The 14,798-nt window shown below is 36.9% G+C and overlaps 2 protein-coding genes across 2 annotated transcripts in view; one reads left to right on the plus strand and one right to left on the minus strand.

The window, feature by feature from the left end:
* The window catches only part of DNAH8 (dynein axonemal heavy chain 8), a gene marked incomplete at both ends in the record, with an annotated part of 336,864 nt that overhangs the window by 206,588 nt on the left and 115,478 nt on the right, over nt 1-14,798 (minus strand). The window contains 3 exons of the mRNA XM_081042394.1: nt 653-753; nt 5,679-5,741; nt 14,474-14,587. Coding sequence (XP_080898520.1) covers nt 653-753; nt 5,679-5,741; nt 14,474-14,587 — 278 coding nt within the window. The remainder of the gene's footprint in view (nt 1-652; nt 754-5,678; nt 5,742-14,473; nt 14,588-14,798) is intronic.
* Nucleotides 10,324-10,799, plus strand: LOC308492243 (large ribosomal subunit protein eL32-like). Its single transcript, XM_081036985.1, has one exon. The coding sequence runs from the start codon at nt 10,371-10,373 to the stop codon at nt 10,776-10,778; it is 408 nt and encodes a 135-aa protein (XP_080893111.1). The 5' UTR covers nt 10,324-10,370; the 3' UTR covers nt 10,779-10,799.

Genomic DNA, 14,798 nt, shown 5'->3' on the forward strand with positions numbered 1-14,798 from the left:
TTAATTTATCGCCAAACAACTTCATGTCTATTTTGCCATGACATTTTCATGCTGTCACTTCGAAAGAGGTCAGCATAAAGTTCTTTTCTAAAGCTCAGATCCTAATAAGCTAATACCAGTTTTAATTTTGCTTCTGAGGAAAACTATATTTAAAATTCTATTAAAATATACTTGTTTAAATCTTAGATCCACTGTTTAAAATCAATTGTTACTGTTTAAAATCAGCTAAGTTCCTTGCCCTTAATTCTCAATGAATTCTTTGTCTACCCAATGGAGAACACAGCATAAATGCAGTAGGAAGGGATCTAGAGCTGAGGATGACTATTCCTTTAAATAAACAGAAGTCATCCAGAATGGCAGTGTTTCTGCAAAATCATTGACATTATTCAAAAATAGTGAAAGAAAAAAAAATAAAGCACAGGCTAAATATAGGCCATGAACACACAGAATCTTTGCAATGTATTTTCTTTTCTACTCTTCTAGAATGTTTCTTCTCTATCCGAAGACTATGTATACAATGGGTCATGAATAGGCAGGAATAAGGGGAATAGTTAGGAGTGCTCCCAGGGAGGCCCTTTTCTGCATAACAACATGATTCTCTTAATGGACAGTATCTAATCATTTGCATACAACACACAATCTCTAAACTTACCTGACTTTGTGTAAAACCTCATAATCAGTCACAGGCAATCCAAAAAGTTGTTCACCAGATGAGTATGTAACAAATTTCCTCCACAGATCATCAAAATTGGCCTATAAATGGTTTTTGAATTGTAGTAAAATATAATTAATTCAGATCCCATTAAAGTAGAATTTATTATAATTGGAATAAAAGCTACATTGAGATTTATTTAATACTATCTATGAAACAAGGATTTGTGAAGCACTTTTATACTTTAACCAGCTATCAGAGGAAAAGTTAAGCACTTAGGAAAATTAACTTTCAAATATTATAAAAGTATCCATTTTATATCAAATTATTTCTTTAATAAATTAAATGATCCCCAGAAGACCCACATTTCAAGTTACCATAAATACATCTGAACATAATAAAACTGCATTTAAAAATATCTGTAATTCAGGCTTTATCACTAATTTGGACTGGTCATCTCTCCTACAGGGTTCAAATGAATGAAGGCGTTAGCATAATTCACCCAACCCTGTTTTCTCTCTAAGCAATAATCTATGAAATGAAGGGTTCCATTTTAACACCATTAGAAATAATGCTAACAATTTAAATTATCAAGTCAATAATGCACATGTCTTTTGAATTGGAATCTGAATCTCCTATAGTTAGAATGTTAAAGCACAAAAAAGCCAATAGAAATAATCCAACTGTGACAAGATATGTGTACTCTACTTAAATGGCATAACATATAAGGATCCTAAATGCTCAGCCCTGAAAAACAATGTATGTTGTATCAGACCTCACAATGCTCAGAGAGTGACATAGACCTGACAGACACATTAGTATATTTTACAGGAGCCAAGTCAGGAAGGTATGAAGACACTGCAGGAACTCCAACCAACTCTTAATCCATAGAGGGCAACGGCCATATTTTGCACTTTTTATATTCTCTGGTGGTTAGTATAGTGGTCACTCAGTATACTTACTGAGTGAAGAGTCCATGGAACTATGTGAACATCAGGAAAGGAGAAATGAAAACTTCAAAGTTAGCATGCATTAAAAGAATGACATTTACAATTTTGTTAATGTGGTGAAGACTATTGATGGATGCCAATCACTCGCCCTTCTTCCATTCAGTTCCCAAATAATGTCAAAAGACCCACAGTACCAGACAAATGGGAACAATGTCAGCATTGTCAACAGGCCAGCCGAGTGCCTGGTAACTCCTTACATCAAAGCACAGTTGCATCAGCAAACACCACTGGGACATGAGGCCTGGTGTGAGGGTCTTGCCCCTTCCCCAGATCTAGAGCTTAGCAACTGCTTTTCGGGGAGGGCAGAGGGGAGCCCCTGTTTTTGAGGAGAGCTGGGTCTGCAAATCTGGCCCCAAGTCACATATCCAGATGCATGGCCAATAGCTTGCTTGGCTCACACCCCCAGGCCTAAGCAGAACAGAAGACAAAAGAAGGCCAGAGATGGGCCCTACGCTGTCCTTTCAATTAAGTGACCAGACCCTTGGTAATAGGATGACACATTAAAGTCCCAGTTGCTGACCAACAAATTGGTAATTCCTGAGGGAAAGACAAGGATGTGGGGATACCCTCAAAATGTATCCAGGTTCCAACCACTTCTCAACTCCAATGCCACCACTCTGTCCAAGTTACTCTCACCTCTCACCTGGATTACTGCAATAGCCTCCTACTTAGTCTCCCTGCTTCTACCCATGACTATCAATAATCTATTCTCAACACAATAGCCGGGGGATCCACTGAAAACATAAATAAGATCACGTCTCTCTCCTCACTCAGAGTCAAAGCCAGTGTCCTTCCCGGAGTTGGCAAGGAATTGGTCTGCCCCTCCTTACCTCTCTCTGGCCTTACTGCTATTACTCTCTCCTTGTTCCTTCTGCTCCAGCCATACTGAGCCCTTTGTTGCTTCTCACATGTGCTCTCATTCAGGGCCTTTGCAGTTGCTCTGCCCCCTCACTCTGCCTGGAAAACTGCTCTTCTGATTATCTACCTGACTCAGTCCCTTACTTCTCTAGGTCTCTACGCAAATGTCACCTTCTCAAGAAGTCCTCTGGAGACCCTATTTTAAATTTTACCTCTATTTCACATGCACACAGCCCAGCACTCTATGGACCTTCCCCGCTTTTTCTTTTTTTTTTTTTTTTTTTGTCCTTGGCATTTATCTTCATCCAACATCACTATCTCTTTTCATTATTCATCTTGCTTTGATTGCTGAGAGGTTCCACATGACTCAGCGAGCAGCCACCCAGTGAGCAGATCAGTTTTAAGTCCTGGCTCCTCCAGAGAGGCAGGCCATTCCCTGGGACTTTGGATCCAAACCTTAGGACTTCGGGTAGCAAAGGATCAAAGCCTCCTCCAAGGTCCAGCAGAAAGTGCTGGCAAGGGTGATGGGGGGAGCTGGTTTTAGTCCAAGAGTGACCACCACAGTTCTGGGGAGAGAAGAATCCTGACAAGGACAAGGGACGAGGCTTTTTGTCTGAGGACATCACATTTAAGTGCAAGGCTTGTGCCTGCTGCAACCCTTGTCAACATAAGCAACTACTGTATAAAAATCCACAAGAGCTGCTGGGCTAGACCTACCCTCCCTGAAACCAGGTGGCACAGACACTGGGCTCTGTGACAGATGATTTTGTTTACTTTGCACACATTTATTCCACAAGGGACCAGCTACAATTCCTGGTTGTTCCAATGATTCTGGAGAAACACCGTTCTGATCAGAGCACAGATTTTTTTTATTTTAAAACACTCAAATCAAGGGAGATACCTGAAAGTTAGATGCCATGTGATAAATTCCAGTTGGTCATGATAGAAAAAGCCTGAACTAACCCTACCACTCTCAGGAGAACCTGCAACTTGAGAGATTCCATCTAATTTGACTGAACCTTTTTGGCAAAAGGGTGCATGGAACTAGCCTAAACCATCCGTGGAACAGACACATAAAGCAACAAGAACAAGATTACTGACTCTACTTATTTGCTTGGGGTGAAAAACCCAATTATCAAGTGATATAAAGTAGCTTCTGACATAGGTAAAGGGATTTTTAGAAATACCCACCCAGTATATGACAAAACTAGGGTATAAACTACAGAAAGCTTTCATATGGCTAGATCTGCTGCAAAATTTGGGTATTCTGAGTACAGAAGAAAACACTGGTTTCTGGACGTGACTCCTGGCGGGATGACCACAGAAGTGGGCTAAGCATAAATGCAGGAATTAGGGCCCAGTGAAGAAAAAGTGAGGTCTACAGGGGGCTACAGAACAGAGAGATGTTTATTATTGTTACTGAACTTTAAGAAGGAAAGACAAAACCATTTTTAAAATGCTGATTGGGATGATTCAATAAACAGGAACAGGTTAATAATAAAAAAGAGTAAAAGGGTCGACTTAAGAAGAGACAAGGGACAAAGTAAAGGGCCCCCATGGACAAGAAGGGGGACAAACCTCTCTGAAGTTTACATCACAGACCCTAAATTTCCTGTCAATTTGGAGACAAGATCATCCGTTGAAAAAAATCCCCAAACTACTTCGTCTCCCATACTTATACTTTAGTGAACAGCTCTACCTTCATCTGTTTGCCCAAGCTAGAAACCTTGATCTTTTCTCCTCAACCCAAGCTCCAAACCTATCAAGTCGCTCTCTACTAAACTCATGATCCATCCAGTTTTCTTTATTCCAAGTGCCACCTGCTTGGTATCAATGTTTTCAATTTCTTGTTTGTATTACTGAAACTGCCATCAGACTGACTATCCTCTCTCCAAACCGTTCACCACACCAATGTCAGAGAAATCTTTTAAAAACACGACTTTTAAAAATCCAAGTCTGACCATATCGGTTCCCGCTTAGAGCCTTCCAGCCCTCAGGGCAGGCTGTGAGCTCCTTATTATAGCTCGCAAGACCCTCCCATTAGTGACTGCTGTCCTGTTCCTCATCACTATGCTCTTTGCCTGCTGCTCCCAAGTTATATCTCCCTAAAGCTCCCTACTTATCTACTCATTTTTGAGCCTTTGTACGAAACACAAATTCTGTCTAACTTGTTTTCCCCTGACTCTAATGAGTCCTTCGAGATGAAGCTTGCATGCCTTCTCTTCCAGGAAGCATTCTCCGTCTCACCCATCAGCCCCATTCTGGGCTGGGAGTTCCTCACATCTGTTTCCATAACATGAGTTCTCATAACTAGATCACAGAGCTCACCACACGGTGTTGTGATTCTCTCTAGTTCTCTGTCCCCCTACCAGGTTTTAGCAGCTTAGAGGTAAGAACCATTTCTTAATCATCTTTCTATTGACCAAGTCACACAGTAGGCATCTGATACATAACTTTTTAATGACTAAGAATGCAGGTGGAATAAGGTTCATAAGGAGAACACAGACATATCAGACAGCCACTGCAGGAAACAGGAGAGAGAACAGGAACCAATCATCGAATTGACTGACGCTCCTGAGGAGCTCGTATACGTGGGAATCCATCAATCTGTAAAACATTCATCCAAATGAGTATGTGATTTTTCTCTAGATGTGCTCAGCGATCTGAGTGTAGAAAAAGATGGTGAATGGTTGGCCTGATCCAATGAGTACTGTATGGTCTGATGTAGGACCATAGGAGCAGAGAAGTTGAAAGTGATAAATATAGAAGAAAAAATTACTGGATACAGAGGGAAGACAGGGAAACCATTTGTCAATATTTAAAATCCAAATTGCTATATTTTATTATTCTCTAATTTTTTATCACTTTACATACAAATGAGATGCTAGGAACTAGAATAAGGTAAAAACTTAAGTTCAAAATCAAAGTCTTGTTCTCTAAAAATACAGACATATTCTGTGGAAAAGATCATGGATGGACACAATAAAAGGAGTCAATTACATTACTTAGCAGACTAGAATGTAATTAAAATCGGCATGCACTTTAAACATTAACATTTCCATTGTAAGGTAAAACGCATAATGATTTCCTTAAAATCACTTAAAAAAATAAGATCACACTCTCAATGTAATAAAACAACAACAAAAATGTAGTTTTACCTGAAATATCTGTAGCCTGTTGCTAGCTTCTTGGGGTGGTATATTTGGAACCATGGGTCCTTCCTGTAATGAATAATGTAATCTCCATTTTAATTACTAATCATACGAGAATGTATTTATCAATTTTGGGGGTTTATCTATTATTTCCTTTTAAATAAATAAATAAACATTATTTTTAATTAAAATGGTCTATTTTGTCCTGTACATGAAGTTTTCCTTTATTATTGTAAAAGCTTTGTTGAGATAGTTACATATTATACAATCCCTCATTTAAAATATACAATCAAATGGGTTTTGTGTAATAAAGGTGTGTAATCATGACCACAACCAATTTTTAGAACATTTGCATCACTCCCTCTTCCATTCATTTTTAAGATCTTGACATAGCTGATAAAAAAATGTGACAAAATTTCATCCTGTATAAAGTTTGTACCACCAGAACTGTTTCATATGATGCTATGGTCATGCATTAGAATAACTGATATATACTGTGTTTCCCCAAAAATAAGACCTACCCGGAAAATAAGCCTGAAAAATGTCATGATTTTTCAGAATGACATCCCCTGAACATAAACCCTAATGCGTCTTTTGGAGCAAAAATTAATATAAGACCCAGTCTTAGTTTCGGGGAAACACAGTGGTTATCTATTCTATTCTGAGGACAGCCTCTTTTCACTAATTCTTCAATCCTATAAGGAAATAGAGACTCACACAGGTTGAAAACTTGGAAGAAGGAGTAAGCAGTCTCTGGTGGCATGAGCCAGAAAATATTTGCAAAAAGAACAGATAGTCTGTATAATTAATATTATGGATGGCCAAAATAATAGACCAGATTCTCAGTATAATAGAATGATAGGGCAATCAAATGTTGACTAATCCAACTAAAAGAGATAAGTTTCATATATGCAAAAAACAAAGGTTTGGAGGTGACATCAGAAGCATACCGGTGTGAAGTGTCCCCTTGATCTCTCCCATTTAAGTTACAACAAGTTAAACAGCTATAATTCAACAAAAGATTCCCTGAGCAACACATAAACATGTCTGAGAGATCCGCACATCGAAACATCTGAAGGTGGTCGAATCAGCGAACAGGGGAGGATAGAAGGGAGAAGAGCAGAGATGGGTGCCAAGGACCCAGCCTGGAGCTTGCTGCCCATCAAGGAGAGCGGAGGATTCAGGCTGCGGGTGCACTCTCTGGGGCCCCGAGCATCCTGCCTTAGGACTGCTCCCACGCAGGTGGTGCCCCAAGACCAAGGTGACCTGGTCACAGAGGAGACACCCACCTCCCCAAGGAAAGCAAGGTATTTCCCACCACCCAGCAGAGATCTGCAAGAGAAAATAAAATGCACCACCTACTGGAAAACAAAAGAAAGACCTTTTCTTATCAACCTGCTGCAGAGTTCACTCCCATTTTTCTAGGTCGAGAATGAATCCATCAAGTACCATAAACAACCAAGGTACCAAGGCAGTCAGAAAGAAAATGAAAAATTTCCAGAAAATGAATTTAAAGACATGGATATATGTGACTTAAATGACAGAGAACTCAAAACTGCAGTTCTGAAAAAATTCAATGAGATTCAAGAAAACTCAGACAGGCAGTTTAATGAACTCAGAAATAAAATCAATGAGCAAAATGAATACTTTACCAAAGAGATTGAAACTTTTATATGGAAACAACCGAAATGCCCATCGGTAGATGACTGGATTAAGAAGCTGTGGTACATTTATACAATGGAGTATTACACAGCCATAAAGAAGAAAGAAATCTTATCATTTGCAAAAACATGGATGGATCTAGAGAACATTATGTTAAGTGAAATAAGTCAGAAAGAGAAAGACAAGTACCATATGATCTCACTTATATGCGGAATCTAAAGAAAAGAATATGTGAATGAACTAATCAGAAATAGTTTTGGGGACACAAAGAAAAAACCGAGATTTGTTAGATGGGCGGGGAGGGGGGGGATTGGGGATAAGGGGAAAGGTGAAGGGATTTGGAAGCAGCTGGTAACCACAAGATGGCCTCAGGGTTTTTTGAAAATTAATTTGCGGAACGTATTCAATAATGTTGTAAAGATTTTGTTGGGTATCCGATGGACATGCGTCCTATTTGGGAGACCACCTCAGGGATACTGTGGATGCCTGATCATGGCATTGTACACCAGAAGCTAAACATTAATGAATGCCAACTATAATTTTATATATATAATGTGATGGCTCAGTGTGAGGTCGGAGGGATAGTGGATGGGGGGAGGGGAGTTCACAGTGTGAGAGATATAAATGGTGAACGTCTAAGTATTACCTTGTCTTGTACACCTGAAACTAATAAATTTAAAAAAATTAAAAAAAAAGAGATTGAAACTTTTAAAAGGAACCAAACAGAAATTCTGTAGATGAAGAACTCAGTAAAAGAGATGAAGAATGAAATAGCAAGCTTAGGAAAGAGACCTGACCAGATGAAGGAAAGAACTAGTGATATCGAAGACAGAAATCTGGAAATGACATGGATGGAAAAGAGAGAGACTTGAGGGTTAAAAGAAATGAAAGAACTCTGCAAGAGCTATCTGACTTCATCAGAAAGAGCAATATAAGAATAATTGGTATATCAGAAGGAGAAAAGAGAAAGACGTGAACAGAAAGCCTATTCAAACCTATAGAAAAAACTGGATCCTCGAATCCAAGTGGCAAACAGAACACCCAATTATCTCAATGCAAAAAAGGCTTTCTCCAAGGCACATTATATTACAACTGTCAAAAATTAATGACAAAGAAAGAATTCTCAAGGCAGCCAGGGAAAAAATGACAGTAACCTAGAAAGGAAACCTCATTAGATTATCATCAGATTTTTCAGCAGAAACTCTACAAGCAAGGAGGGAGTAGAAACAAATATTCAAATGAATAAAAGAAAGAAATTACCAGTGAAGAATAACATATTTAGCAATGTTATCCTTTAGATATGAAGGAGTAAGAAAGGTCTTTCCAGACATACAGAAGCTGAGAAAAATTTCCACCACAAGGCTTGCATTATAGGAAATACTGAAGGGAGTTATTCTATCTGAAACAAAAAGGCAAAAGGATACAAAACTATAAGTAAGATGACAAACAGACAAAAGTTGGAAACTGCAAGCTTTATTTAGAATAGGACACTGTACACTTAAATATAACAAAAGGGTTAAAGAAGGCAAAAAAGAAAAAGAGAAGAATACAATAACTTCTGCAACTCGGAAATAAACTCACAGCATAGATAAGGATAATTTGTGACACCAAAAAACACAAAAGGGGCGTGGCTAAAGGTCTGAATTTACAAAGGGGAATGGAGATGAGATGCATGCTAAAGAAAAAGGGACTACTGCATATACAAAACTTTCTTTTACATAAACTTAATGGTTTATGTAAAAAAACCACACACAAAACCACACACACAAAAAAATCCAGAACTGAGACACATAACATAAAAAAAGAGGAAACAGACAGAAAAATCATAGAACACTACCAAACTAAAATTACATAGAGATACACAAGGGTAAAGAAACAATGGAAACACCAAATTACCAGAAAACAAAAGATAAAATGGCTATAGGATATCTTCATGTATCCATAATCACCTTAAATGTAAACAGACTGAACTCACCAATAAAAAGGCACAGAATAGCAGATTGGATCAAAAATCAAAATCCATCCATATGCTGCCTTCAAAAGACACACCTCAACAGCAAGGACAAATATAGACTCAAAGTGAAAGGGTAGAAAATGGTGCCCCAAGTAAATGGCATCCAGAGAAAAACCGGTGTAGTCATACTTATATCTGATAAAATAGACTTCAGGATAAAAAAAAGGTAACAAAACACAAAAATGGACATTTCACAATAATAAAGGGAATAATACATCAAGAAGATATAACATTTATCAATATATATGCTCCCAATCAGAGAGCACCAAAATATATAAGGCAACTATCAACAGAACTAATGGGGGAAACTGACAAAAACATAATTATAGTAGGGGACCTAAATACTCCATTGACAGCTATGGATAGATCATCCACAGAAAGTCAATAATGATACATCGGCCTTAAATGACACATTAGACCAAAAGAACATAATTGACATTTATAGAGCTTTTCATCCCAGAACAACAGATTATACATTCTTCTGTAGTGCACATGGGACATTCTCAAGACCATATGTTGGAACTCAAAATTAGCCTCAACAAATTTAAGAAGATTGAAACCATACCAAGCATATTCTCTGACCACAATGCTTTGAAATTGGAGATCAACTGCCAAAAGATAGTGGGAAAAATGACAAACATGTGGAGATTAAACAACATGCTACTAAAGAATGACTGGATCAAAGAAGAAATAAAAGGAAAGATCAAAAGATAATAGAAACAAATGAGAATGAAATACATTGTATCAAAATTAGTGGGATGTGGCAAAAGCAGTATTAAGAGGGAAATTTATATCATTACAGGCCTATCTCAAGAAATAAGAAAAATCCCAAATAAACAACATAACATTACATCTTAAAGAGCTAGAAAAAAAAAAAACAAATGAAACCCAAAGTCAGAAGGAACAAAATAATAAAATTTAGAGCAGAATTAAATGAAACAGACAACAAAAGACAACAGAAAAATTCCCCTCTCTTCCTCTGCGCTGCCTACGGAGGTGGCGTTCATCTCCTACTTGGTATCATGGCTGCCCTCAGACCACTCGTGAAGCCCAAAATCGTCAAAAAGAGGACCAAGAAGTTTATCCGGCACCAGTCAGACCGATATGTCAAGATTAAGCGTAACTGGCGGAAACCCAGAGGCATTGACAACAGGGTGCGCAGAAGATTCAAGGGCCAGATCTTGATGCCCAACATTGGTTATGGGAGTAACAAGAAAACAAAGCACATGCTGCCCAGTGGCTTTCGGAAGTTCCTGGTCCACAACGTCAAGGAGCTTGAAGTGCTGCTGATGTGCAACAAATCTTACTGTGCTGAAATTGCTCACAACGTCTCCTCAAAGAACCGCAAAGCCATTGTGGAAAGAGCAGCCCAGCTGGCCATCAGAGTCACCGATCCCAATGCCCGGCTGCGCAGTGAAGAAAATGAATAGACAGCTTGTGTGCAAACTGTGTTTTAATAAAACCATAAAATTCTTCCAAAAAAAAAAGAAAAAAAAGACAACAGAAAAAAACTAATGCAACAAAGAGCTGGTTCTTTGAAAAGGTGAATAAAATGACAAATCCCTGACTAGAAACAAAAAGAAAAGATGCAAATAAACAAAATCAAAAATGAAAAAGGACAAGGTATGACAGATACCACAAAAAGACAAAGAATCATACAAAAATACTATACAAGACTATATGCCACTAAATTCAATATCCTAGAAGAAATATATAACCTTTCTAGACTGAATCATGAAGAATTGGAAAATCTAAATAGACTGAGCAACATTAAGGAAATTGAAGCAATAATCAAAAACCTCCTAAAAAGCAAAAGTCTAGGATCAGATGGCTTCACCAGTGAATTCTACGAAACATTCAAAGATGGTTTAATATCTGTCCTTCTCAAGCTTTTCCAAAAAATTGAGAAAGAGGCTATACTTCCTAACTCATTTTACGAGGCCAACATTTCGCTGATGCCAAAATCTGGTAAGGATAACACACACAAAAAAAGAAAACTACAGACCAATATAGCTGATGACTACAGATCAAAAATCCTAAACAAAATAGTATCAAATTGAATACCACAATACAGTAAAAATATTATACGTACATCACAATCAAGTGGGGTTCATTCCAGGAGAGCAAGGATGGTTCAACATATCATTGATTGATATGCAAATCAATCAATGTGATACATCACATAAACAAAATAAAGGATAAAAATCATATGATCATATCAATAGATGCAGAAAAAGCATTTGATGAGATACAACATCCATTTATGATTAAAACACTCAATAAAATGGGTATAGAAGGAAGGTACCTTAACATAATAAAGGCCATATATGACAAACCCTAAGTTAATATCATACTTGATGATGAAAAACTGAAAACTTTTCCTCTAAGATCAGGAACAGAACAAGCATGCCTCCTCTCACCACTGTTATTCACCACAGTATTGAAGTCCTAGCCAAAGCAATCAGGCAAGAGAAAGAAATAAAAGGCATTCAAATTAGGAATGAAGAAGTTAAATTGTCATTTTTTGCAGATGAAATGCAATGATTTTGCAATGACTCTATATATAGAAAACCCTAAATATGCCACCAAAATAAAAAAATATTAGAAACAATAAACAAATACAGTAAAGTTGCAGGACACAAAATCGGTGTACGAAAATCCGTTGTGTTCCTATATACTAACAATGAAATCTCAGAAAAAGAAATGAAAAAAACAATTCCTTTTGCAATTACAAAAAAAAAAAAAAAAAAGAATACCTAGGAAGACACTTAACAAAGGATGTGAAGGACCTACACACTAAAAAGAACAAGACATTATTAAAAGAAATTGAAGAAGACACAAAGAAATGGAAAGACATTCCATGTTCGTGGATTGGAAGAATCAACATAGTTAAAAGGTCCATATTACCCAAAGAAATATCCAGATTTAATGCAACCCCCATCAAAATCCCAAAGGCATTTTTTAAAGAAATAGAACAAAAAATCATCAAATTTGTATGGGATCACTAAAGACTCTGAATAGCCGAAGCAAGCCTGAAAAAAAAGAACAAGGCCAGAGGTATCACACTCCCTGGCTTCAAATTATACTACAAAGCAACAATAACCAAAATAGCATGGTGTCGGCAGAAAAACAGATACACAGATCAACTTAAAACCAAGAAATAAACCCACATATAAATGGGCAGATAATTTTTGACAAAGGAGCCAAAAACATACAACAAAGAAAAGAAAGCCTCTTCAATAAATGGTGCTGGGAAAACTGGAAAGCAACATGCAAAAGAATGAAACTGGACTGCCATCTGTCAAAATTAATTCAAAATGGATAAAATGCCTAAATACAAGACCTGAAACAATAAGTTGCATACAAAAAAACATTAAGTACTAAACTTATGGACCTTGGGTTCAAAGAGGATTTTATGAATTTGACCTCAAAGGCAAGGGAAGTAAAAGCAAAAATAAATGAATGAGATTATATCAACTAAATATCTTCTGCACAGCAAAAGAAACCATCGACAAAACAAAGAAGCAACCAACAGAACAGGAGAAGATACTTGTAAACAATACCTCTGATAAGGGGCTAATATACAAAATATATGCAGAAATCATGTAACTCAACAATAAAAAAAAAATCTGATTTAAAAATGGGCAGAGGACCTTGAACAGACACTTCTCCCAAGAAGACATACAAATGGCCAACAGATACATGTATGAAAAGATACTCCACTTTACTAGCTACTAGGGAAACGCAAATCAAAACCACAATGAGATATCACCTCACACCGGTTAGAAGAGCTATTATCAACAAAACAAGAAATATCAAGTGTTGGAGAGGATGTGGAATAAAAGGAACCCTTGTGCACTGCTGGTGGGAATGCAAATTGGTGCAGCCACTATGGAAAACAGTATGGAGGTTCCTCAAAAACTTAAGAATAGAATTACCATATGACCAAGCAATTCCTCTTCTGGGTATCTATCCAAAAAATCTGAAAATATTTATCCATAAAGATATATGTTAATTGCAGCATTATTCACAGTGACAAAGACATGGAAACAACTAAAGTATCCTTCGATAGATGAATGGATAAAATAGTTGTGAGATACACACACACAATGGAATATGACTCAGCCATAAGAACAGATGAAATACTGTCATTTATGACAACATGGATGGATCTTAGATTATCATGCTAAGAGAAATAAGTCAGACAGAAAATGTTGAGAACCATATGACTTCACTCACATGTGAAATACAAAACTGAAAGCAACAAATGAACAAGACAAATAAATAAGCAAAAACTCATAGACACAGACAATAGTTTAGTGGTTACCAGAGGGAAAGGGGAGAGGAGCAGAGATAGAAAAGAGTAAAAGGGGTCAAATATATGGTGACAGAAGATCTGACTCTTCATGGTTAACACACAATGCAATATATGGATAATATTATAGAATTTTACACTTGAAACCTATATATAATTTTATTAACCAATGTCACACAAATAAACTAAATTTAAAAATAAAAAGAAATTTAAAAAAAGAAAGTGTTATATAAGTAGCACCAAGGGCTTAAATGTCTTATGAATCCAGATCCATTATGACCACTAAAAGAAAGTTGAACATTTTAGGGAAATATATCCAACTTCTGAGTATAACAAGGAGGTAGAATCAGTCGTTATACCTGGTGGAATAGTTTGTGGGAATAAATGACCAAGTATGATATTTATTATTTACTTTCAGTGACATTTTTCGTTCTCTAAGTGTTAGTGGAAAAAAAATCAGTTACATAATATCCTGGTATTAGGGCATGTATAGTTTCTTGGAGCCTTTTGACAACTGTATTACATTTTCAACTATGAGAATTCTGGCCCTGAGAAAGGGCAAAACCAAACCCTTTGCTCTTCCATGATCTTTGAAGTTGTTTCTCCTTTTAACAGTTAAATCTTCTTTCTAACTCTATAAAACATGCTTGAAGGAGAAACTATACCCTTTTTGATAGCTGTTAATACGCAAACATGGCCTCTTACATACAATGTACAAATCACACTGTATTTCTCAGGGTTCATCACTTTCATTTCATATAAACATACTAGTGAACATTTTAATACACATCATGCAAATACTTAAAGTACCATGTCATATGATTCTGCAAAGTTCATTACATCCTCACGAAAAACTTCCACAGACTCAAGTAGATTACTTTTAAATTTTGGCTGCACTTGAACAAGGTCATCTTGTACAGAAACCTAGAATAAAACAGAATACTCAACGTGAGAGTGATATTAACGTATTAAACAAAAAGTTTAATTCTATTCCAGAAAGTTTGTTATTCCACAGATATCCTATATGAACAAAAATGTCTCTGTAGTGTCATTTGTAAAAAACAAAAACAACAAAACAAAACAAAACAAAAACAGAAATAAACAACTCAAATGCACCAACAGCGGATTCAAATCA

This window comes from Rhinolophus hipposideros (assembly GCF_964194185.1).
Source record: "Rhinolophus hipposideros genome assembly, chromosome: 3".
Lineage (NCBI taxonomy): Eukaryota > Metazoa > Chordata > Mammalia > Chiroptera > Rhinolophidae > Rhinolophus > Rhinolophus hipposideros.

Excerpts from the sequence above, each read along its gene's own strand:
- LOC308492243 (XM_081036985.1), top strand. The coding sequence starts at position 10,371 with ATGGCTGCCCTCAGACCACTCGTGAAGCCCAAAATCGTCAAAAAGAGG.